The sequence below is a fragment of the Pygocentrus nattereri genome, chromosome 20, assembly GCF_015220715.1.
Source record: "Pygocentrus nattereri isolate fPygNat1 chromosome 20, fPygNat1.pri, whole genome shotgun sequence".
Lineage (NCBI taxonomy): Eukaryota > Metazoa > Chordata > Actinopteri > Characiformes > Serrasalmidae > Pygocentrus > Pygocentrus nattereri.
In genome coordinates, this window is record NC_051230.1 from 34,751,828 (window position 1) to 34,776,840 (window position 25,013).

At 43.6% G+C, this 25,013-nt stretch overlaps 1 protein-coding gene across 1 annotated transcript; it reads left to right on the top strand.

Annotated features, from left to right (window-relative positions):
- Positions 1-382: 382 nt before the first annotated feature.
- Positions 383-24,955, top strand: mybbp1a (MYB binding protein (P160) 1a). The gene is made up of 28 exons (XM_017687904.2): positions 383-537; positions 1,106-1,312; positions 3,171-3,266; positions 3,638-3,721; positions 3,848-3,922; positions 4,341-4,448; positions 6,451-6,641; positions 7,419-7,586; positions 8,533-8,650; positions 8,899-9,188; positions 10,587-10,697; positions 10,777-10,902; positions 12,148-12,354; positions 13,686-13,794; positions 14,437-14,530; positions 15,098-15,252; positions 16,018-16,152; positions 16,653-16,778; positions 17,519-17,695; positions 18,010-18,167; positions 19,070-19,204; positions 19,366-19,435; positions 19,548-19,679; positions 20,478-20,546; positions 20,776-20,889; positions 21,291-21,389; positions 21,551-21,675; positions 24,085-24,955. Exons 2-28 carry the CDS (start codon positions 1,121-1,123, stop codon positions 24,422-24,424), a joined length of 3,804 nt encoding a protein of 1,267 aa, XP_017543393.2. The 5' UTR covers positions 383-537; positions 1,106-1,120; the 3' UTR covers positions 24,425-24,955.
- The last annotated feature ends 58 nt before the right edge of the window (positions 24,956-25,013 follow it).

Below are 25,013 nucleotides of genomic sequence, written 5' to 3' on the forward strand. Positions count from 1 at the left end.
TATTTTTAATAAGGAGTTAAATTTCTATAAAAAAAAACCGCTAAAAGACTTATATATATATAAATATATATATATATATATATATATATATATATATATAATTTTTATATATATATATATATATATATATATATATATATATATATATATATATATATATATATATATATATATATATATATATAAATGTGATTTTCTTTAAAAGACTTTATAATTTTTACCATATCTATTTTATAATAAGGAGAAGTTCTTAAATTTCTCAGAATAAAAACTCTGAAGGTCTTTTTTTGTCATTTTTTAAAGTTTTTTTCTTAAACAGGCGTTTAATTTGTCCGGGATTTCAGCCAATCACGAAGGCGCGAGGCCGATTTTGAATTTTGAAGTGTTCGGCCGTTGAACTGTAACCGTTGGAGTTCAGCCGTTACACCAGCGCTACTCCGCACAGCGACGGACGCACGACCGGCCAAATCTCCCTCAAATAGACAAAACCTGACCACTAGAAGAAGAACGGGGACTGAAAATATCAGATTTACTGCTGTGAGTAGCCGTGCGTGCGGTCAAAAGTCCGCTAAGGAGAAAATTGATTTGAGCTATGATGGTTTGTTAATCTAGCTATGCTAAGTTAACATTAACTGCCTCAGTCGCCCGTTAATCTAAAGGATAAAGTTACAGGTTTAGAGGTTTACTGATAGTTTACCCTCTCAGTGTTTACGCATTTATTTTCAATTATATTTACACCGCACATCCTTCAGAAACGTTAATAAAAGGAGAAAGGCGAATAAACGGTCAGATAACAGAAGCTGTGTTTTAGCCGAACCTCTCATGAGCGTGTTGGTTAGGTTAACTAGTTGGCTTTTCTCTGTAAGGTTTTGTTGAGCTCGTCTATGCGCTGTTTTACAATAATTAACACACGGTTTACTTAGTTCAGAAATGTCTTATATTCTGTTCTTAAAAAAAGTCAAGAAATGCTTATTTTAGCTTTAATTAAATCTATAGGTAAACTCCGTTGTGCGGGGACTCTTATTTTGAAGGGCTCCAGCGGAAGTACTACCGTAGTGCCCCGTTCTTACTCCACGTGTTTCCCTCCCGTGTTTTTCTACACGAGTTTGTGAAGGCGAGCATGGTGGACCCAGAGAGTGGCCCTGTACGGCCTGAGGACGGCCCGGTCCGGCCGGCTGTGAGCGACCCGGACGGCCTGCTGAAGCGGAGCCGCGAGCTACTGGACCTGTTCTGGGAAATCGCCAAACCTGAGCGAGAGACGCGCCTGCAGGCGGCGGAGAAGCTGGTGGAGCAGCTGAAGAAGAGTGGAGAGGTCAGTACATTCAGCTGAGTGGACGTTACACTCACTGCTGCACATGGTCAGAGCTGTAGAGCCTTTCCGAACCAGCACAGCAGCTCAGTCTGATCCAGAACCTTTTAGATCGACACTAAACCACCTTGATTAGAGCTCCGAGTGTCCCTGACATCTCTCTGGACTGCCCACATCATTAGTGGACATTACTCTCACACTACTGCACATGGGCAGAGCTATAGAGCCTTTCCGAACCAGCACAGCAGCTCAGTCTGATCCAGAACCTTTTAGATCGACACTAAACCACCTTGATTAGAGCTCCGAGTGTCTGTCATGTTTCTAGGCTGCACATTTGACTGTTTTTCTCACATGCTGTCTTCTCTAAGACTTATGGAGTGTATGGAAAGTTGTCCTGCTGTACCGTTCCTGCTTTACCCTCAGGATGGCTTCAAAGAGCTGCTGAGGTGATAAAACACTAAATTACGTAGTGAAGGGATTAAATACAGGATACAGTAAGTGGGGAAACTCGGGGCTCTGTTGATCGACCCTACGCCATGTAACCCATGTGGGTTGAGCTTCAGTGATGGGTGATTCATGAATCATTCTTCTAAACGACTCCTGAGTAGTTGGGGTGAATTGATTCATAAACGTGTGAGTCGAGTTTGGCTGAAACCCAGTGTTTTGGTAGAACGACACTACTTTCTGGTCTTTGTTGTGCACTAGGAAGGGCGAAGGGGGCAGATTAGGACTTTATAGATTGACTGACTTTTTACTTCCACAGTCTTGATATGCTGTCTAGCCTTTGCCGATATGGATTTCGCTCTCTTTCGACTGTCTTTCGACCGATCGTCCACCCTATGAGTTTCTGCCAGTGTGTCGATTTAAAATACCAAATTACAAGAAATGTGATTAATAAATTGGGAATAGAGACCATCTAGTTTCACGGGCATATATTAAAACATACTGACATGTTTTATAAGAAGTTACATATTTCAGTACTTGGTACACAGGCCATAGTAACAGAGTGTATTACAGGTTACCAGGTTACTCTGACTAAAGCCATTTGTTTTTTCCAGTACGCTGGGCGTCAATTACCAATATTTTCTCTTAAGTGTGTTCTTGAGAAAGGTCCTAAGAAAAAGTCTCCGTCAGGTTCAAGTCGTGGTCTTAAAGTGCAGAACTGTCCTCACCTGTGTACAAACCCCACATTAGAAAACACTGGTAAATGACAGAATCAGAGTCGAGCTGTGTAAGTGGGTTAAAGTGGCTTGAAATTGCATCTGGGTGGTGAATCAAAGCGTGAGTAGTTTGATTCCTTTACATGTGCAGTTAAAGAGTTAAATCACTAAAGTGAGTCATTATGGGAAAATGTAAAAAGAATCAAATCCGTATCACTACTGAGGAGGCAGGATGTTACTGAGTAGCTGGTCAGCCTTGCAGGAGTAGAAGAGTGGACAAAAAGGCTTAAAGATGAGGGCAGTTGTTTTTAGCTATGCGGCATATGTAACGAGTGCGTTGACATTCATTGAATGATCCAAAAACGGAAGGAAATCAGATTTTGTCAGTAATTGCGTGAACGTGTTTACATGCACTTGAGTAGCACCAGGTGAAGCACCACTTCACTTAAAAACATGAGCATGCGTCCTCTAGAAGAACGTTTAAATCCTTCAAAGAAATCAGAGTAAGAGTTCACATGCACTGAGAATTCTAATCACTGAGCTCAAGTCCAGCCTCTTAGCAGATTTCTTAGTCAGACGTCTGGACCTTACGCCGATCTAACAAATCGACATGAAACTCTTAAAGGCTGTCGATTTCCTTCATCTGTTATTAGCTGTAAATGTGTTGAAGTGAGCTGGTGTCTAACTTTGTCTTCTTCCAGGCAGATGAGTTGAACTATGCGGTGAAGAGACTGGTGAATGGACTTTCTCACACTCGAGAGCAGGCACGCACCGGCTACAGCGCCACGCTGGCCCAGGTAAGCCACTGACCAGCCTGACCACAGGCATTAATCACGCTTTAGCAGATAGTACCTAATGCTTTGAGTCAAAAGGGCGAATAAGCACCCAGAAGTTCATACTTTAGTAATATTTGGATTTTTTTCTAAGTACCTTAAAATGCTAATAAATTATATATCATAGCTAATAAATCAGATCCAGAGTCTAATAAGCATCAGTTTCTATGTTGATGCTGGGTGGCAATTATATTTATATCCAAGTTTTTTTTTTTTTCGATTCTACCTATTGGGACCATTTTAATCGGGTTCCTATTGAGTGTGGAGTTAAAGTCCGCTCCCGTTCTCCTGCTGTTAGTCGTGCGCTCACGTTAAGAGCTGTTTTGTGTCTGCAGGTGCTGAGTGTGTTTGAGGAGATCTCACTTCAGAGCACTTTGGATCAGATCAAAGAAAAACACAACCTGCAAACTGCGAATAAGGTAAGAGACGCTGAATAGAAGGAAGTCAATCAATTCTGTGTGTCTTGTTTAAGGTGTGGGCAGTAATTGATTGTGTCCTTATATTGGTCAACTTTGTCTCTGCTGAAACGCTCTCCCTCGTCACAGAAACAAATCAGAAATGTGGTGTTTGGGAATTTTTTCGGAGTGCTTGCGCTGTCTCAGTCCTCACGCTTGCACAAGGTAAGCGCCTCAAAGGCTGGATTACTATTTTTTCGGTCATTTATGTACTGATAGTCACATTTACACATTTTCCTGCCTGCTTTAAATGTAGTCAAGTGGCCACAACAGTGTAGTAGTGGCTGCCGCCTTGGATTCTGAAATGTCTATTTTAGTCCATGTTTGTAGGCCATAGTGAGCCATGTCAGAAACCACATCATCAAGTCTGTTATTACAGTTTGAGGCAAATGTGTGAAGATCTCTGAATGTATTTGGCACCACGCTATACGCTTCCATTGCATGTTTGATACGTTAGCCCAGTATCTCCACTGTAGAAGTAAATAATCAAACCTATTATGTCTTGGCTGATCAGGGGAAAGGGGTGTGTTTTTCATCTAAATCATACCTTTAACGGTTTCCCCCTCTCACACCCCCCTCTCAGGAGACACAGGTGCTGCTGGAGTGCATCAAACTGCTGCAGACTCTGTCTCAGTACAGAGAACACCTGAGAGAGCTGCCCAGGAAGACCATGGTGGACATCCTGAGTGAGGTGACCTGACACTACTGCTCATCTCGCTGAACCTTTGATCATGCGTGCCTGACCATACCTTCAGTTAAATCATGATTCCACTCTGCTCTTTAATCTGGTGTTTGTGTTTTAAGAGTAGACTTGCAGTAATGCCCAAGAAGTCTATGAACTTAGGGCTTCTTTAGAGAGTGACTAACAGCAGCACTGAATTGAATATAGTTTCGTTCTTTAGACAAGATTTTAATATAAAGCTTCATGCTCTATTTCTGATTTGTAAATATAATATCAGTGATGGCAAGATTGTTCAGCAGAGGTCAGTGTTCCCTAAGATGTTTCATGATGTCTACTATATTTCCAAAAGTATTTGTTCGTCCGGCTTCACACACATGATCTTGAGTAGCATCCCATTCTTAATTCACTGGGTTTAATATGATGGCGGCCCACCCTTTGCATCTATAACAGCTTCAGCTCTTCTGGGAAGGCTTTCCACAAGGGTTAGGTGTGTGTTTATGGGAACTTTTGGCCGTTCTTCCAGAAGCGCATTTGTGAGGTCAGACACTGATGTTGGACGAGAAGGCCTGGCTCACAGTCTCCACTCTAATTCATCCCAAAGGTGTTCTATGGGGTTGAGGTCAGGACTCTGTGGAGGCCAGTCAAGTTCTTCCACACCAAACTGGCTCATCCATGTCTTTATGGACCTGCTTTGTGCACTGGTGGTCAGTCATGTTGGAACAGGAAGGGGCCGTCCCCAAACTGTTCCCACAAAGTTGGGAGCATGAAATTGTCAAATTTTTTGGTGCTGAAGCTTTGAGTTCCTTTCACTGGAACTAAGGGGCCGAGCCCAACTCCTGAAAAACACCCCCACACCATGATCCCCCCTCCACCAAACTTTACACTCAGCACAATGCAGTCAGACAAGTACCGTCTCCTGGCAACCGCCAAACCCAGATTCGTCCATCGGATTCCCAGATGGAGAAGCGTGATTGGTCACTCCAGAGAACTCGTCTCCACTGCTCTAGAGTCCAGTGGCGGCGCTTTACTCCACTGCATTCCACGCTTTGCATTGCGCTTGGTGATGTAAGGCTTGGATGCAGCTGCTCGGCCATGGAAACCCATTCCATGAAGCTCTCTACGCTGTTCTTGAGCTGATCTGAAGGCCACATGAAGTTTGGAGGTCTGTAGTGATTGACTCTGCAGAAAGTCGGTGACCTCTGCGCACTATGCCCCTCAGCACCCGCCTACCGCTCTGTCATTTTACGTGGCCGACCACTTCGTGGCCGAGTTGCTGTCGTTCCCAATCGCTTCCACTTTGTTATAATCCCACTGACAGTGGACTGTGGAATATTTAGTAGTGAGGAAATTTCACGAGTGGACTTGCTGCACAGGTGGCGTCCGATCACGGTACCACGCTGGAATTCACTGAGCTCCTGAGAGCGACCCATTCTTTCACTAATGTCTGTAGAAGCAGTCTGCAGGCCTAGGGGCTCGGCTTTATACACCTGTGGACATGGAAGTGACTGGAACACCTGAATTCAGTGATTTGGATGGGTGAGGTGAACACATTTAGCAATATAGGGTATTTTCATGCATTTGAATGTGTGGAGCAAAGCTGATTAGATTAGCAAGTGCATTATTACTGATGTTAGACCTGATTTCTTTGACGGCGTCACTGGCTGCTGGTGATACAGCCTTCTGGTAAACGCTGAGCAGGGTTGCTGTAATCTGCTGTTTGTTTATAGTGGTGAGGTTAGTTCAGAGGTGATCATGGCTTTCGTGTTGGTTTGAATGGTGTCGGTGAAAGTTGTCAGGTGGTCGGGGTCTGTTTCACATATGAAAAGCCACATTGGTAAGCAATGCTGCGCTGAATTTCAACCGAAAAGGGCTTCCGGCCCGCTGGGAATTCACCCGACTCTTACAATTACCCCCAATGTCTTTCTACTCTTGAGACCATCCTGCCTCTTCCACAGTGCCGTGAGGACTGTTTTTGGTACAGTTTTCTAAGCTGTGTTCTGTTGTGTTGCAGACATCAGAGGAGGTGTTTGAGGAGGTGCTGTTGAATGCACTGCAGACAGATCTGACCTGTGCCCTCAGCAGCCCAGAGCAGTTGGAGCTCCTCCTGGTGGCCATGCAGAAGTTTCCCTCGGTCATCAAGCCGGCCAAACTGAAGAAACTGCTGGGAACCGCAAACATCATCAGCGCAAACACCCTGCCACGGTGAGATGCAGCGTCAGTCAAGCTGTCAGGCCTCTCATGTACACAGTTTCATTCATAGACTACATCTGAGAGATGAGTGATGGACATGCCGTTCACACATACACTGCTTCTTTGTGAAAAAGACTGGTGACCTCTTTTCTACGAATTACAAAACAAGTGGCGATTATAGGTTCTCCAAGCACAACATGCTTGGTGTAGAAGCCTTTTAGAAGATCGAACACACAGTGGGCAGAATTTTTATAATGTCCTTTGTTTATAAGGGATGTGGGGTCTCAAAGGATGTCTGCCAGATTTCATACATTTTGATCAAAATTTAAAAGGTAAACAACAGACATAACGAAGTCAAAATACCTAGAAAACGTTTAAATCTTGACATGGGTTGTATTTGCCTAGATGATGAGCTCATTAAGCTAAATAATTCACAGCTGCTGGACTCCACTACAGGGGATTAGAGCAGAATTCATGACTGAAGTAATCAGTTTTGTGCTCTAATGTCACATGGACCTGGCCATTACTCCCTGCATGCAACAGTGCTTTTGGGTGTTCAGAGTCTAGGGGGTGTATCATTCATTGTAGGACTGTAAGAGGATATTGAGTATTCTTTACTCTGTTTTAGACCCACAAAACAAGAAAAGCCCAAAACTGTACAACATAGTGAAATGGGGCATAGTGGTGGACATGGCAGTGGCGTCCTACTCGTATAATACCAAAGACGGGATGCGTGTTCTAGATGTGCACATGCACACACTCACTCTTCAGCCCTCTGTGTGTCGTCAGGTTGGTGGAGGTGTTAAAGACAGCTGCCCGCTCGGTGAAGAAGGAGAGCGTGTTGCCTTCGGTAGCACTGGACCTGCTGCATGTGTCTCTGAGGGAGGACAGCTTTGAGCTCTTCTGGAAGGAGGCGGTCATCAGCGGCTTACTGTCAGACCCCCCAGGCCCCTGCCAGTGAGTACTGCCCAGTAGAGAGCATCGAAAACTATGAATACATTATTTTTACACACATTTGCATTTTCCGTACTGCATAGTACAAATCCAGCTAAACAGGACTTGTTCTGCTCTGTCTGTAATGAAACATGCAGACGATTGAATTCTCCAAGTACTGTCGATTTCCCCCTTTGTGCTCAGAAAAGTTTACTGTGGAGTAATTTGTGATGTATCATATTTCCCAGCCCTGATTGGTGGCAGTGAAACGGTGGCTAAAGCAGGAGCCAGGGAAAGATTTTCAACTTCACATTCTCCTGTTTGTGGGATAGTGGATTCAAATATTTGGTTAACTAAAAATTACTGCACTCATTACAAGAAGGGCCTTTAAAATCTTAACGACCAGCCCTGGTTGGCAGTTTCGGCCTAGTTGTGGTTTTGCTTCAGTCTTTTATTTTTGTGTTTCCAAGGCTGCTTCAATTCTTAATACATTTAAAACTGATCTCCTGATCTTTCCCCAAATGTTCTAGACCATGTCCAACAACAAATATTGAAATTTTTTTAGTTGATTTTTGTACATTGTAGTTACTACTAAGACGCTTGTTCCTTTCAGAGAACTTTTGTTCAAGTATTGTTCAAGTAAAAAAAGATTTGATTGGTCTAAGCAAGCGTTTATAAACTGTTTAGAAGAGTACTTTCTGTAAATAAATACTAGTACAAAGCGATTGTACACTCTGCATTACCAATAACCAGTGAGCCTGTCAGAATGATCGTAGGCTGGTCGAGCTCTGTTATGATGTCTGTCCAGCAGAGGTCAGTGTTTCCCTGGAAACAGATCCTTAATGCTGTGTGCTTGTGCAAATAAAGAGGGCTGTTTGATTCTGTAAATGAGTGGATTGGCGGCTTGGGGCTCGATGAAGCTCATTCACCCCCCCCTTTTTTTTTTGTCCCCTCTCTCCCTCTACCCCAGTTATCTGGTGTTTAGGCTCCTCGGAGTGGCTCTGCCACTGCTTTCTGTGTCTCAGTTGCAGTTTGTTCTTTCTGGAGAGGTGATGAGACGTTACGGGGAGCACGTGGCGTCTGCACAGGTGAGTCCAGTCACCCATCTGTCTGCTGGTTGCTCTGCGTGTCTGGTTTGGACGTAACTTACATTGTAGCCCTGCGTAAACCTCACGGAAACAGGCAGTTTGTCTATTCAGGAGTAGTTTGGCGTTTAAAAAAAGGTTTTGCACTGCAAGTCTGTTAACGCTGCAGTGCACAAATACATGTGGTGACTGATTTTTCTCCCCTAAGCTGTCGTTTTAAATCTGTTCTTTCTGTCTCTCTGTATCGTAAGCTTCCCGAGCGGTTTAAGTTCTCCCCAGAGATGGGCGAGTATGTGAACTCCTTCATGCAGAGCTGCAGGGAGCCTGAAAGGCAGCTGACCGTCATTCTGGCCTTCACCCAGCTCACACATCAGGGGTACCCAGCTGTACCCTCCCACTGGAAGGTCGTGGAGCACATGGAGCCCAAAGCTCTGCGGCAGTACATAGCGTGGCTGAAGGAGGCATTCTGCCAACCGCAGCTGGATAAGTGCCTGGAGTTCAGCACCCGCAAACAGAGGGAGGGCCAGGAGAGCACTGTCCCGTGAGTGACCACCACAGCCTTTTGCACTTGTTCTCAGCAGTGATGCACTGATGTCCTTCCACACTGAATGAGGTTGTAGTCGGAGCTCTCTTTGGCATTAAATGTCCAGTTTTTTGATTAAGCATAGCCAGCAGGTCCTCATGCGTAATAAATTGTCCTGTCATTGCACTGGTTTACTATCTTATTGCGATAGTGTTGACATTACTGCACATTTACACTGTTTCAGTGTAGTTTTAAAGAGTGTTTAAAAAGCGCTAATAACCACTGAAATCGTTTTACTGCGGGCATCATACTGAGAGCTTTTATTAAACTCAGTATGTTTACAAATACTCCTAAATAGTTAATGTAAATATATTTTTGGAATGTACATTTATATATAATAACTGTTACTGTGCTACACTACAGATAACAGTGTGGCTTTCATGTAGATTGTAACATTAGCGGTTTGCATTCTTCGCTACTTTTGTGTAATGTGCTGAAGTTCATATGGTCATTAAATTTATTATTAAAGAATGATGATCTCTAGATTCATCCTGCTGGACATGGAAAACGTTCCGTCTCTAGTCAAATGCAGATATGCTGCTATGAGCGGCCACATGAACCAGTGTGATAACAGAAATAGATTTATGAAATAGACAAATGATTAATTGTCGATCAAGACGTTGCTCCAACAAAATGTATTATGATGGCTTTGAGCTGCTGGGGTAAGCAGAGCAATAGTGGCAGCGGGAAGGTTGGTGAAGCATTTCCGCCTGTCTATTTTGCTGTAACCCTACAAATTAAGGCAGTAAAATGTTGTGGATGTTTCAGTTGAGGATTGTTGAGGATTTCCTGATTAATATCCTAGATGCAGTTTCTTCATAATCTATAGGCTCAATAATATTCTGCTTGGCTCTCTATTTAACTGAGCCAGTCCTTCATTTTTTCTTTCTTTAAATTAAAGAAGGTTGTTTGTTTACCATAAACATGTCTGCTTTCTTTTCCCAATGCATAATTACTTGAGGAATATATAATATAATACAATATAATTATCATAATATAATATATACTTTTTGAACTCAGCGTTTTAACTATTTAGCTGATATTTTTAAAGGCCCTATTGAAACACTGAAATTCAGGTGAAAAACGCCGCTTATCCATTAATCGAAAGTCGATCGATAAGATCAATCAACTAATGATTCATGAATTAATCGATAATTTGAACCCCTAGTTGTAGTGAAAGCATCTTGTTTTTTTTTTTTCTTGCTTTCTTTATCTCGTCTCAAATCTGTGGTTTTCTGGTCGAGATGGAGGGGAAAACTCCATCTGGGGGTGGGAGTTTCAGTTTTCTCCAGGGGGTTTTACTCACACTCTCGCTCTCTCGCACGCTCTCTCTCGCTGTGTGTTTTACTCCTTTAGAAATGAGACGTGTGTCTTCCGATTCCGGAAGTGGATCGTTCCACGGCTCACGTCTATTGTGGAGAACAATCGGATTAAAAAGGACGAGGAGCTCGTTATGGGCATCGCCAGGTACGTAGATCACACCCACATCTCCTAATGCACCACTCCCTTACTTGGTTTTGGTTTTAATTGTGTGCGGTTTCTCCAGGTTCATCTTCTTCCATGCCTTTTTTGACACTAAAAAGGCCACGGCAGGGATTCCGGAGACTACGTGCTCTCTCTCGGTCCCACTGGACAGCACCACACGCGGCATCACCAGCTCCGCCTTCTACAGGTACTACAGTCTTACTCCGGTCTCCTCAGATTCCACGTTCAGATGCTCGAAAAGGTGCACATTTGAATCTTTGAAGCGCTGCTGTATGTTTCAGTAGCGGCACCATGCGCGACTGCTGCTGCTACAGAAGAACAGTGCTGACTAAACAAAACGATGGAGCTTGGCTTAAATCACAGTTCAGAGTTATCCTGGAATATTTACAAACCCGACAGCTCTTTAGCTGCTCTGAGTCTGAGCCCAGCGATGATAATTTAGTAAATTGAATAACACGGGCAGGAACGTGCTAATGTTTGGGGCAGCTGAATCAGGGGGCAGCCAGCGCTCCAGATGTGGATGCGTTCTGAGACAGTAAGCTAATAATGACATATTTTTAATGTAGTGACCTGGCAGTTACAGACTGCAGTGCTGTTGTGCTCATGCTCTGTGATCAGTGGGAGATCTCTGGTGTGGAGATTTGTATTGGTGAGACATAGACGAAGACTAAAAAAGAGGAGAAGCATTATCCACAAGTTTGTCAGGAGTTGGAAAACGTGGATCTGTTGGAAACGTGAGCTACATTACCCAGATTCTCTTATTAATCAGCCCCTACGTGTAATATAGCAGGATATCTAAAGATCTAGGACTGTAAAAAGGTAATTCAGCTGCATAAATACTGAAATGTTAGAAACGGTGACAATATCAATAATATTGTGTGTAGTATTTATTAGAGCCCACTGCATGAAAAATATCAGATGACCTGCAGTTTCACCAATATCAACGAACGCCGCTGACAATGCCGCAATAATTACTAGCTTTTTTAGGTTTTGGTGTCCCGCAACTCAAACTCCAGAATGTCCCGTCGATGGGGAAAAGCGATATGAGCCCCCATTAAACTGAATGACAGACAGAACTGGGGAATCTGAGCACAAATCATTGCTAAAATTACAAACATGTAAAATATTTGGTCAGGAAAACACGAACGTTTGGCAGGTAAAATGAAAACATTAATGTAGGTTAGCTGATACTATTGATTATTAAATTTTTACGCTATTTAAAATGGGCGTGAGTGTTGACCGCGAGCGGTTAATCTACAGCGGCTGTAGTAATGACTGGAATGAAATGATTCTTGTCTTTTCTTTTTAGAAACTGTTTTAATCTTCTGGGTTTCTCCACTGCATAAACAGTTCCAGGAGAACTAAACGCTTTCATGTTTATTGTGCCCCTGAGTTCACGTTTGGCTCCTCCTCTCTCGGTTCTGTCTCTCAGTCTGCTGCAGCATCTCAACGTTCTGCCTGTGCTGGACGACTCTGCTGAAGCTGGAGCTGGGAGTAAGCGCCGAGCTCTGGGTGTGATGGCTGACGGCTCTATGTGGGTGCACCGCCTGGCGGAGTTCGCGGATGCGCTGCTCAAACAGGACGCTCACGTACAGAACACTCGGACGTTCACGGAGGAGCACACGCAGGCCTGGGACAGGTGAGGGCCACGGAGGTGTTCCAGGACCCGGAGAGAGAGAGTCGTTTGCGTTGGAAGCTTCAGAAAGTGCGGATTCTGGAGATTTGCTGAATGAGGACTTTCTTAGTGAGGCAGTGGTGTGAGTGTTAGGTTTAATGTGACTGACCATGCTGTGGTCAGGGGAACGTTGCAAAAACGCCAAATAAAAATAAGGTCCAGATCACTTTGATAGTAAAGATTTCTTACAGATGCTTTAATTACTGATCTCGCTGATGAAACGCATGGTTATCCCCAGTGTTGGGGAAAGAATTAGGTTTAGGATTAGATTTAGGTTTTATGTGGAAGTCGAGATCAGGTTTAGGGTTAGAGTTAGGTTTTATGTGTAAGTCGATCAGGTTTAGGGTTAGAGTTAGGTTTTATGTGGAAGTCGATCAGGTTTAGGGTTAGAGTTAGGTTTTATGTGGAAGTCGAGATCAGGTTTAGGATTAGAGTTAGGTTTTATGTGGAAGTCGATCAGGTTTAGGGTTAGAGTTAGGTTTTATGTGGAAGTCGAGATCAGGTTTAGGATTAGAGTTAGGTTTTATGTGGAAGTCGATCAGGTTTAGGGTTAGAGTTAGAGTTAGGTTTTATGTGGAAGTCGAGATCAGGTTTAGGATTAGAGTTAGGTTTTATGTGGAAGTCGATCAGGTTTAGGGTTAGAGTTAGGTTTTATGTGGAAGTCGAGATCAGGTTTAGGGTTAGAGTTAGGTTTTATGTGGAAGTCGAGATCAGGTTTAGGGTTAGAGTTAGGTTTTATGTGGAAGTCGAGATCAGGTTTAGGGTTAGAGTTAGGTTTTATGTGGAAGTCGAGATCAGGTTTAGGGTTAGAGTTAGGTTTTATGTGGAAGTCGAGATCAGGTTTAGGGTTAGAGTTAGGTTTTATGTGGAAGTCGAGATCAGGTTTAGGGTTAGAGTTAGGTTTTATGTGGAAGTCGAGATCAGGTTTAGGGTTAGAGTTAGGTTTTATGTGGAAGTCGAGATCAGGTTTAGGGTTAGAGTTAGGTTTTATGTGGAAGTCGAGATCAGGTTTAGGGTTAGAGTTAGGTTTTATGTGGAAGTCGAGATCAGGTTTAGGGTTAGAGTTAGGTTTTATGTGGAAGTCGAGATCAGGTTTAGGGTTAGAGTTAGTGAAGTTGACTTGCACAGGGATGATAAAGAGGAGGCGAGTATCTACAGAACATCTTTAGTGGACTGTAGGAGCGAAAGCTTCAGTTTATACTCGAGTTAAACTTGGTCAGTTTGATGTTGTTATTCTCTTGGTTTTTAAGAGAAGTTCAGTAATACTGTGTGTGTGTGTGTGTGTGTGCGTGCAGCATGCTGCAGTCGGTGGAGATGCTGATGAAGAAAATGAAGAAGTCTCCTGCTCCAGAACACACAGCATTCCAGCACCTCTTCCTCATTGTCGGCATCCAGATGTTTATGGTACACTTACTCTCCACTCACAACTGGATCTGTACCGTCTACAATTAAATATAGTAATATTCAATAAATTGTGTCTTCAGTTGCAGTTGGGTTATTACTGTTCACGTTTTGAGTGCTTTCACACTCCTACTGTTTCAGCATGCTCTGTGTCTGTCTGGGGTGGGTGTAAAGGAGTATGACTCAGCCTCCATTTCCTCCTCGCTCTTTGTGTCTCTGGGACCGCTTTAACACTGCAGAGAAGACGCAGCTTTGAATAAGATTTATACACATTTCCAGCTGCCCTATCTAATATTTTTATTTCCCAACAGCAGCAATGATATTTCTGCCTTGAGGCACGAAGCCAGAACTCTGTGGTTTTGTCACGTGTGTTTGGTTGCAGTAGAAACATTTTAACCTTCTCATGAATGGAATCGCCCAGAAATGACTCTCATTACAGTAATACAGGCTGAACTTGACACCATCATGGTTAAAACACAAATCGGAGCTAATCAAGGTGCTAATCGACACAAACCAACCACAGAATTCTGTAATGAGACTTATATAATATCTCATACAGAAGAAGCGATCAGAACACATTAGGATATGTAATTCTACAAATACAGCATTGTGACATCTGTCCAATCTCTGTGATCTGCTCTTTAGGCTCCTGAGGACAGCGTGGAGCTGTTGAAGGATCTGCGGAGCTGCATGGAGAAAGCCCAGGCCAAGAAATCCAAGAAGAAGAAGAAGGAAGCAGGTGCGGTTATTAGGTTTACTGTTTTCTGTACTTCAGTATTAACCGCACATCAGACATGCTGACCTGCTAAATGTAGCTGTTAAAACCCTGTCCACCAACAGCAGTCCTGACTAGAACGTTAACAGAGAAATGCGTTGCACTAATTACATTTTAACAAGCCCCCCACATCTAATTACCATATCTAACGCTGTAATTGACAGCTGCTGTGTCCATATACTCTTGTAAAGACTTCAGCTTCCCTGTTTACATTCGTCTTGCATTGCTGTGGAATAAACGTTGTTGTGTGCCTCCTAGCAGAATTGCTGAGGGCGTGGCGGTGCGCAGTGTTGCAGTGAGCATCCCAAGTGTTTTTAGAATAATGCTCCTGTGTTTCTGAAAAGTACTCCACTGCTGTGGCTGATGGCAAACGGTGGTAGATGTTTTGATCACGGCTCCACTGCAACAGCACAGCATCAGTCTAGTGCCAGCCTGTAAACACAGAATTAGACACAGATTTAAAGTAACTAGGCATAAGCCTTCACTTTCAAATGCTCACGCATGCGTGTTGTAATGTGCATCTGTGTGTAGACTGTGAGCAGGAGCCCCACTGGGTGGAGGTCGTGGTGGAGATCCTGCTGTCTCTGCTCTCTCAGCCCAGCCGCCTCATCCGCAATGTGTGCAAAACAGCCTTCAGCCGCGTCTGTCCACATCTCACCCAGCCTGCGCTCAGCGCCATCCTCAACGTAAGACGCATACATAAACACGCACCTCACCCAGCCTGCGCTTTGAAGATGGAGTGAGATTTTAAATTTGGCACATGGTCTACAGAGTGTCTCTTTGATTGTTGGGGAAATAATCTCTGACATGAGTTCTATGTTTTTGCAAGTTTGATCCCTGGTGATGCTACAGCCATCTGTAGCTGAGAGTTCAGTTGTAGTACAGTTGTCCTCGCTCTCTGAGTGGGTAGGATGGCTCTCTGTCACCGATGCTGGCCAACAGAAACGGCCATTAGTTCTCCTCCATTCATCTGTCCAGTGACGTTGCATTAGTGGCTTCACAGGACTCAGAGGAAGCCTGTTATGGTCTTCACCCTCCTGGCACTGGTGATGTTTGATTGGGGGAGTCCTGACTAGTAGGTGGAATTGGGTATTTAAATTGGGGAGAAATCAATTAAAAGAAAATAGTTGCAGGATGAATAAATATTTTATGCTATGATGAGCTAGATTGGGAACAGTGCCCATGTGTATAGTTTGGTGCACTTTCAGCATTGCAGTGTGAGACCAGCTGAAAAATAGTGTCACAGAACCCCAAACTCTGGTTTAGACTCTAAGAGAGATCCTAATGACCTGAATTGAGGAGGTGCTCGAGCACCTCTGTATTTGACATTTACTACGTGTCATTTCTGTAAGTGCAGTGTATTTAACGCATTTTGATGAGCAAGCAGAGCCGTGGTTGTTTCCATTAAGCAGCTCTCCGATTTTAAAGAACCCTTTAAAACGCGTTCTCAGGTTCTGGATCCCAGTAAAGACGAGGATGAAAGTGGTGTGGTAGTGATGGACGAGAAGGAAGGAGAGAAGAAGCTAGCGGAGGAGGAAGATGAGGAGGATGAAGATGAGGATAAAGATGGGGAACAGGAAGGAGAGGTAAGTGTAAAACACGCTGAGCAGTTTAAAGCTCCGGTTAGGAGTCACTGCTGTAAATGGGCCGTCTGAACAGAACAGAACTTCTTCCAGTGCGTTAAAAATAAATAGAAACTGCATTTTTAGGTTTGTTCCCTGTAGACAAACTTATTTTCACTTGGAGAATCAGCAAGACGTGTCATTTGACTGGAGGTATGCATACAGCTGTATTTCATAAACTGACCTCTAATGACCTTCCTGGAATATCTGGAGCCTCACGGCTCGGGGATGGAAGGTGGTACTGATTTAAAAAGTTTGCGAGGAGCTAGCCTGGCTCAGCTCTGTTCCCCAGAGAACCAGGGATAAAGCTCTTTATCTCAGGGTGTTTGAAGCGCTGTAGGTGAGGAAAGATTGAATTAGATCTTAAACTTTGCGCAGGTTCTAGTCTTCATAGCCACCAGAGAACTGAAGATATTACTATGAAATTCATCATGACTTCGCATTTTATTAATCTGTGTTATCAGGACGAGGGGGAATCGGACTCCTCAGACGATGATGCCGACGATGAGGCGATGGAGGAAGAGCAGGAGGAAGTAGATCAGAATTTCCGTCTGGAGCTGATGAAGGTTCTGCAGGGCCAGAACGAGCTGGTATGGATGAACAAAATCTCAAACGGATCTGACTCATTTGTGGCATTTGTGGCTTGTAGGGGGTTATGAAAACCTCCCAGCATGACGGGGACTGTGTCGACACTGTTGGACATCAAAGTATTAAAGCCTTTCAGTTTCAGACGGCTTCATCTTTTAGCATGCCCTTTGGGTAGAGTAGAATGCGGGAAAGGGTTGATCAGTAGTTTCAGTAGAGGTGGTGGACTGCGGACTGATAGCTTGCTGTTTTAGTCCATAGAACGCGGAGTCATTCAAATTTCAAATGAAATTGCAGTCGTCACTGGCGCACAAGACTATGTTGCAGTGATGCACATTTTATTACATTTAATTTTACACTTTTACTAAGAAATAGAAGTGAAATAAGCTGAGAAATTAATTCAGAAAGTGGGAGTTTGTCACATCACTGTAATTATGTAATTAGTAGCAGCATGGCATCATGTTTAGGGTTCAAGGGCCAATATCACTTTTCTAAAATAAGGATTTGTTTAAAACGTACCGTTCACTCTTTACTAAGCTGCAAAGACAGACTGTTTGGAGTCTGTTGTCGTTGTTGTGAGATCTAGACTTGGTTTCCATGATATGTCTGGTTGTTCAGCCTTACAGCAGTTCAGCTCTGCCTGCAGATCACGAGAAAAAATTTGCCTTTAGCAGATAAATGTTCTAAAAGGCTAGTGGGCTGTAAAGAATGAAAGAGTGAAGATCGCACCCCTTCTGCTGTTTAGGCCACTGAAGAGGACGGCGGTGAGGATGAGCAGGAGATGGATGATGAAGCCATGATGAAGCTGGACAAAAACCTGGCCACTCTGTTTGGAGAGCAGAAGAAAAAGCTGCAGGCCAAGAAGGACGAGAAAGAGCGACTGCGCAGAGAGAAAATGCTCGTCCGGGATTTCAAGATTAAAGTGAGCCATTGTGCTTTGTGAAGGAATCATTGTGTAAAAAAATGTATATAAATAAGAGTATTTTTATTACTCTTAGCAATGGACCTACCAGGCTAATCTAGCCAACCAGTGCAACAGCAAAAAATTACACCACATGACTAAAACGGCGCTAGCTAACGTCCATTGCTTGGGAGCTACTTTAACCTTGTAGCTCCAGTAGAAAACTTCAGCAGCAAACCTTAAATTTAAATTAAAAAATGAATGTGGCTGAACTTTCGTCTGCCTGTGTGCACATGCTTGAATACCTAAATGTATTTCCCTGTGTTTATGTGCAGGTGTTGGACTTGGTGGAGGTGTTCCTGATCAAGCAGGGCAGCAGCGTTCTGGTTCTGGGAATGGTGGAACCTCTGCTCAGCGTGATTGAGAACGGAATGAGCTCAGAGAGCGGTCAGCAGGAGATGGACTTTCTGCGCAGAGCCGCAGCCATCTTCAGGTTAGTGATTGTCTGGGCACCTGTTCTGGTCATTAGCCAGTTGTCTTGACCATTGGCAGGGATGCACCTGTTAAGTTACCTTGGAGGAGAGTACAAATGGGACATTTCACCATGTTGGCTCCTTATAAAACCTCATGAAATTTACCCCTCATAAAATGGACATATGGTGTCATGGATTGGCTACTTTTCATGTTGAAAAAGTGGACTGGAGAGCTGCACTGCTTCATTCAGGAGCTAAAACTCAGAGCCTCTACATGCAGCTCAGATGTCCGTAGTCCAGCTTGACTCATTTGAGCTGATTTTGAACACCATTTGTGAAAAAGCAGAGGAAAAACTGATCCATTAGGCGTTTCACAAAGTTCTAGTTGTTGGCAGTCAGTCCAATCGTCAGCTTGGTTTTCACCATGCCTACATCAGAGACGGCAGTGATTGGTCAGCGAGTTCATATTGCCAACAAGTGTTCACAGAAATTGAACAGACAGTGAATAACAGAACAAAGTATTTTGGCTACCTGAAAAACCACCTTTAAATGGCAAAATAACCATTTATTCATGTGCTTGAATGAATGAATTAATAATTGTTGTCTGAATAAATTGCGCTAATAAATAGTGCCCAGTGCACAGAGGCCTGACGGTTTTTCAAAATGTTAGCAAGGATAGAGGAGAACTTCAGCTGAAGATGAAAGTAGCTTGAGCTCAAATAAGCATTACTCACTGCTGTCCTCGTAGGGCAATATTGTGATTGTTGGGAGTTACAACTTTAGTTGTTTTTGTAAAACAATAAAAAAAAAAGCTGTTTTCTGTCGTCAGATTTTAGCTTTACATTAAAGGGTGTGATGTTGCCTCACCCCACAGCTGACTTCACCCCCCTGAGTGAGCTCTGTGTGTGGTTGTGTCTGGCAGGAATCAGCTGTGCCGCGGTAAACAGTACTGCAAGGAGGTCGAGGGGCGAGAGGCGGAGCTTCACGAGATGCTGGAGCGTCTGATTGGTCGAGCGCAGAAGCTGCGGGACTCCTCAGTGGCACTGTACTACTTTAGGTGAGGGGCTTCTGAGCTCATGGGTTTAGGGAACCGTTTTATTTATATATATATATAGTAGCTGTATAGTAACAGATGCACATGGTTATATGATCTAAATAGTCCTAATGTGGCTGAAAGATTGTTCTGTGTTTGTAATTTACGTTTGGTTTGTGTCTCAGTGCTGCACTCTATGTAGTTAAAGTGCTACGAGGTGTGGTGAAGGAAACCGATGCCAGTCAGGCAGCTGAGGTAAAGTGCACACACACACACACACGGCCTCTTGAGAATCGGTGTGCAGGTTACCGTCAGATTGCGGAAATGTGTGTGTGTGTGTGTGTGTGTGTGTGTGTGTCGATTACAGGAGAAGAGCATGGGAAAGGCTGATGTGGAGAGAGTGACTAACTGTTTCAGAGACGCTCTGACTTCTTTTATGACCCGACGAAAAAGTCCCCTGACAGGCGACATGTTCATCGACCTCTTCAACAGATTCCCTGTGAGAATTCACCCGTCTCCCTCACTTAACCATAAGCAGCACTTGTGAGAATGTCCGCTGTTGCTTATCTGCACTGTAGCATGTATTGTGTTTTGCCTATATATTAATGGCTTGTTTGCAGCGTGTGTTTGTTGGAGCTGGATTAAGTTTGGGAAGGTGCTGTAATCTGAGGGGTTATGGATGAGATTTGGGGATTTGTAAGTCACCTTCCTTTATTCCCTGATGGCAGTCCTGGCTGAATTAACCGTATGCTAATTTCATAACAAAGCTAATAGATCCACGCCCTTTTGTTTGTTTAATGACTGGGAGTGAAGGCTAGACCCTCAAATGGATCTTAACACGTTCATTTTTCCCAGGTTTGGCGCATGACTATTAAAATCTGTATCCTTATAGATTTGATCATATAGGATGTACCCTGTGGTCACCCCCTCACTCACTGACCAGGGTTGATTATCCAGTTCTGTAGAGACGGTGTGGTTAAGTGTGTTTCCTCTGCTGTCCTGCTCCGCCCACCTCTGACTCGCTTAAACTTTCCCAGGGAAACCTCAGGGTTGCCAGATTGGCTAGGACAGTAATTGTTTGAGAGATGTTTTTATTTATTACCTTACACTATTTTAGATTTCAGCATAAATAATAATGACTAATAATAAATTACAGTAAGATGAAGAACATTTTAAGCATTCTTTATCGAATGTTGAAAGAGATCAGATAATCGACAGACTGCTTGGAAATGAAGAGATTTTATATTTGCCGTCTTCACGCTGTTAACGCGGGCTTTAACTCCGCCGTGTATTACAGGCTGTGTGTGTGAACCTGCTGGACACTGCAGTGGAGAACATCACGGCAGGAGTGAGAGAACATCAGCAGGTACATCTCATCTCATCCAAACTGAGCAGCTACAGAACTGCTGCTTATTCATTCTTATTGGATGGAGTCTTTTGCAGATCTATGATGATTTTCAGAAGTGCTGTTTTGAACATGAACATACTGAAAATATTTGAGTTTGTTTTATACATTTATCTGAGACCCCAAACAGAGAGGAAAATAAAGACTGTTGTAGTAACACTGTGTGTGTGTGTGTGTGTGTGTGTTCCAGAGCCAGGCATGTGCTATGCTGCTCAGAGCTCTACAGTCTAAAGATGTGAAGCAGTTGATTCCATCAGCTCAGTGGACCAAACTATGCCAGAAAACAGCACAGCAGCTCATCCAGGTAAGACCCCCAGCATGTGTGGGTAGGGTGCAGCTAAGAACAATCAGCTGTGTAGTTTTAATGGCTTTACCTTGAGCTAGCTAATCTGTGTGTAGACAGTTACTAGAGGATCAGGTCTGTTGGCTGTGACTCAGTCCACTGTGTACAAACAGTGACTAATAGGCTTGAACTGATTCATTCACTCTTTCACTGACCGTGTCAGCGGGTCAGTGAGTTTGACAGTGACTCCCAATACAGGAACTAGAGGAGAGGAATTTCTCTGCCATGTCAGTGCTTTAGTCACCCATGTGTTCATGACTCGTCCAGTATGAAGCTTATTGAGTAAATCTGCCCTTTACTTCTGTCATTAGTGATGACAGGACAGGAAAAACTGAACTGACCGTTTTCTCTTTCTCTTCCAGTGTCTGCAGCATGTAGAGCACAAGAACAAAGCTGTGCATGAGAGAACAGTGAAGGCTCTGGAGCTCTGCCAGTACCTGGTCAGAACCATTCACACACAGGTACAGAAGCACCCCCTCAAAGCACTCAAACGCTGTCCAAATGACCACCGTCCACTTCGTTTTACTCCAGCGTAACTGACTTGTAGCCCCAAATGCTGAACTCTAGATTTCTAATTCAGTTTTTTGAGGTGGTAAAGCTGAAAATGTCTTGTTCTGAGCAGAAGGTGGAGGTGAATCTGGATCCTCTCCGGGATGCTCTGAGGTCCATGAATGCTGATGGGAGCCTGCAGAAGGCTGGGCAGCTGGAGGACACGTACTGGAGCGTCATGAAGCTCTTCGGCATTCAGTGAGTTCAGTGTTTGACATAATTTGAAATGCTTGTTGCTCTTCATGTTGTACGTAAATTTCACAATGAATGGACGAAAAGAAACGGCCCAAAATGACATGGAAAAAATTCTGGTTCTATTAACTTGCACTACAAGTAAAGTGGGTTTTTTCCTTCTCCTGTAAAGTGACCAGTTTGGAGATTCGAGGTTTTGTTCCGACAGCAGCGATTATACAAAACTGTGTTCAGTGACTTCCTTTCACAAACTCAAAAGCAGTCATAAAACCACAGATATTAGTGGAGGTGTGGTGTTAACCAGATGATTACGGCTGTACCTACACATCCTGCACCCACACACTGGCATGCAGCTCACTGTATGATCTCCGAATATACATTTACTGCGGTAATGAAGCAAAGATACAGAGACGGCGAGGGAGCAAGAATAATGCATAATAATGATGATCGACACCACGGCCACCTTGGTGTCAACTACATTTTCTCCTGTCATTATATATTTATATATATTTATATACACACACACACACCAGATTAATCAGTTTTTGGTGACATGACAATTTACTAGTTGGTGCAGTAGATTCTTAGAAAAACCGACTCAGCATTCATGATATACATGATATACATGCTCTTGAGTATGTGTTTGAGTAATTAAGTGAAAGGGGTGTGTTCAAATTAATAGCAGTGTGGAGTTTAATTAGTGAGGTCAGTCATTCTGATCAGGTGGCCCTTATTTAAGGGTGAAGCCAGCACACGTTGTACATGCATTTCTCCTTGAAAGCCTGCGAAATATGGGTGGTTCGAGACATTGTTCAGAAGAACAGCGAATTTGATTAAAAAGTTGATTGGGGAGGGTAAAAGTTCTAATGAAGTGCAGACAATGATGAGCTGTTCAGCTAAAATGATCTCCACTGCTTTAAAATGGAAAGCTGAACCAGAGAGACGTGGAAGAAAACGGAAGACTACCATTTGAATGGATCAATGAATAGCCAGAATGGCAAAGGCTCAGCCAATGATCAGCTCCAGGATGATCAAAGACAGTCAAGTTACCCATGAGTACTGTGACTGTTAGAAGATGCCTGTGTGAAGTCCCCGCAGAGTCCCACTGTTGAAGACTTGCGCTGTAGCCGATACAATTTGACAAAGAACACATCGACTGGCCTGAAGAGAAATGGAGAAACTTTGTGGACTGATGAAAGTAAAATTGTTCTTTTTGGGTCCAGTTCGTCAGACGACCCCCAAACTCTGAATTCAAGCTACAGTGCACTCTGAAGACAGTGAAGCATGGTGGTACAAGCATCATGATATGGGCACGTCTCTCTGCCTATGGTGCCGGGCCTGTTTACCGCATACCAGGGATCATGGACCAGTTTGCATATGTCAGAATACTTGAAGAGGTCATGTTGCCTTACGCTGAAGAGGAAATGCCCTTGAAATGGGTGTTTCAGCAAGACAACGACTCTAAACACACCAGTAAACGAGCGAGATTTTGGTTCCAGTCCCAACAAAATTGAGGTTCTGGAGCGGCCAGCCCAATCCCCGGACCTTAATCCGATAGAACACTGGTGGGGTAACATCAAAAATGCCGTTTTTGAGGCAAAACCAAGAAATGCAAACGAATTGTGGGATGTAGTCAAAGCGTCCTGGGCTGGAATACCAGATGTGAAGCAGTTCTAAAAAACTGCAACTAAATATTAGGATAGTGCTTCACAGGAATGCTAAATCCTTAAAAAAATAGATTGAGTTTGTAAAGACAAATGCTTTTTTTTTTTTTAAACGGCCAAATGTTCATTTTATTTTCTGTAAAGTAGTTAATTTTCTTTGTTTTGATTTAGAAACGTGTGCAGTGTTCCCAATGCATGGAAATAAGCACAAAATCTTTAATAGTTGAAGTCGTGTTCTTGAACTCACGGCTATTATTTTGAACACTTGTGTTTTTTGTTTGTTTTTTTTTCCCAGTTGCTGACAGTAAGAAAAGGTCCACACAAACAAACAGACATTTTAGTTAGCCTAATATAGTTTTACAGGACAAAAAGCAGATAACTTGCTCAAAGATCGGTGCCGTGTTTGTAAATAAAAGCCTTTAAAGCATGGAAGTAAATAATGATGATATTTATGGGTAACGAGCATATCTACAGTCTGATAACTGAACCTGTATTTGCCGTAGCCAAGGACAGACCTGTTGGATGAGTTCTGTCATTGTAAGTGAATGTGTGTTTATGTAAATTGTTTGTTTGTCTGGTAAAGCAGAGTACAAAGCATAAGGCAATGATTGTGCACTGATTTATCGCTGATGACTCAGCGTGATGAACCGGATCCAGAGTCTTATCATCTGACCGCCAGACTCAGTCTGAGCCCCTCCGAATATCAGTTTATGGATGAATATGAAACCTGATCTCCTGTGTTTCTTCCCAGGAAACCCAAAGTGGAGAAGGTGAAGAAAGTGGTGGAGGAGCAGACAGAGCAGGAGGCCCCAAAGAAAAAGAAGAAAGGGTTCCTCCCAGAGAGCAAGAAACGCAAAAACCGCAAGAAACCACAAGTTCTGGAGGGAAAAGAGGCCACAGAAACTGCAGCAGGAGCAGGAGGTGTGGAAGGAGGGAAGAAGAAAAAGAAGAAGAAGAACAAGAGGAAAGGACAAGGAGCCCAGTCTGAGGCTCAGTCTCCAAACAAAAAGGCCAAAACGGAGCCTCCACAGAGTAAGAAGCAGAAGAAGAAGCAGAAGCAGGCGGGGGGAGATCAGGCCAGCGCAGAGTGATGAGACGCTGACCTCAGCAGGAGGGCAGGTCACTCAGAGACTGACCGCTGACCCTCTGAGCGCTGCCGGTGGAGCGGAGTCGGCGTGAAGAGTGTGATTCAGGCTTTAGAGTCTGAGGTGATGACCTGGCTCTGTGTTCAGAGCTCCTCTCTAACGGACAGATGGGCAGATTTGACCTGTTTTGATTTGGAGCGTCTCGAGTTCACTGACTAAACTGACCGGTCTGTGGCCAGAGTGTGGTGTCCAGGCTCCTGCAGCTCTTGGCAGGCGAAGTCCACCCTGTCACTCGTCTTCATGTCGTTCATGCTCACACCGTTTTGTTCCAGTTTGTGATTTAACTGAGTTTATACTGCACTTACTTAAACAGATGGAGCGGCCTGTAGCGTTGAAATAGAAAGCTGTGCGGTATAAATGAGCTCTGCAGTAAGGCTGGACCACAGACTGGTGAGTTTAATCAGCTACTACGCCCGTTTGTTTGTTTTTGTAATGTAAAATAATCCATTAATAAAGTTTCTTTATGCTGTTAACAAACGGACTGAAGTGCGGTAATTCCAGCCTGATGAAACACGAGCCTAAATGTGGGCGGAGC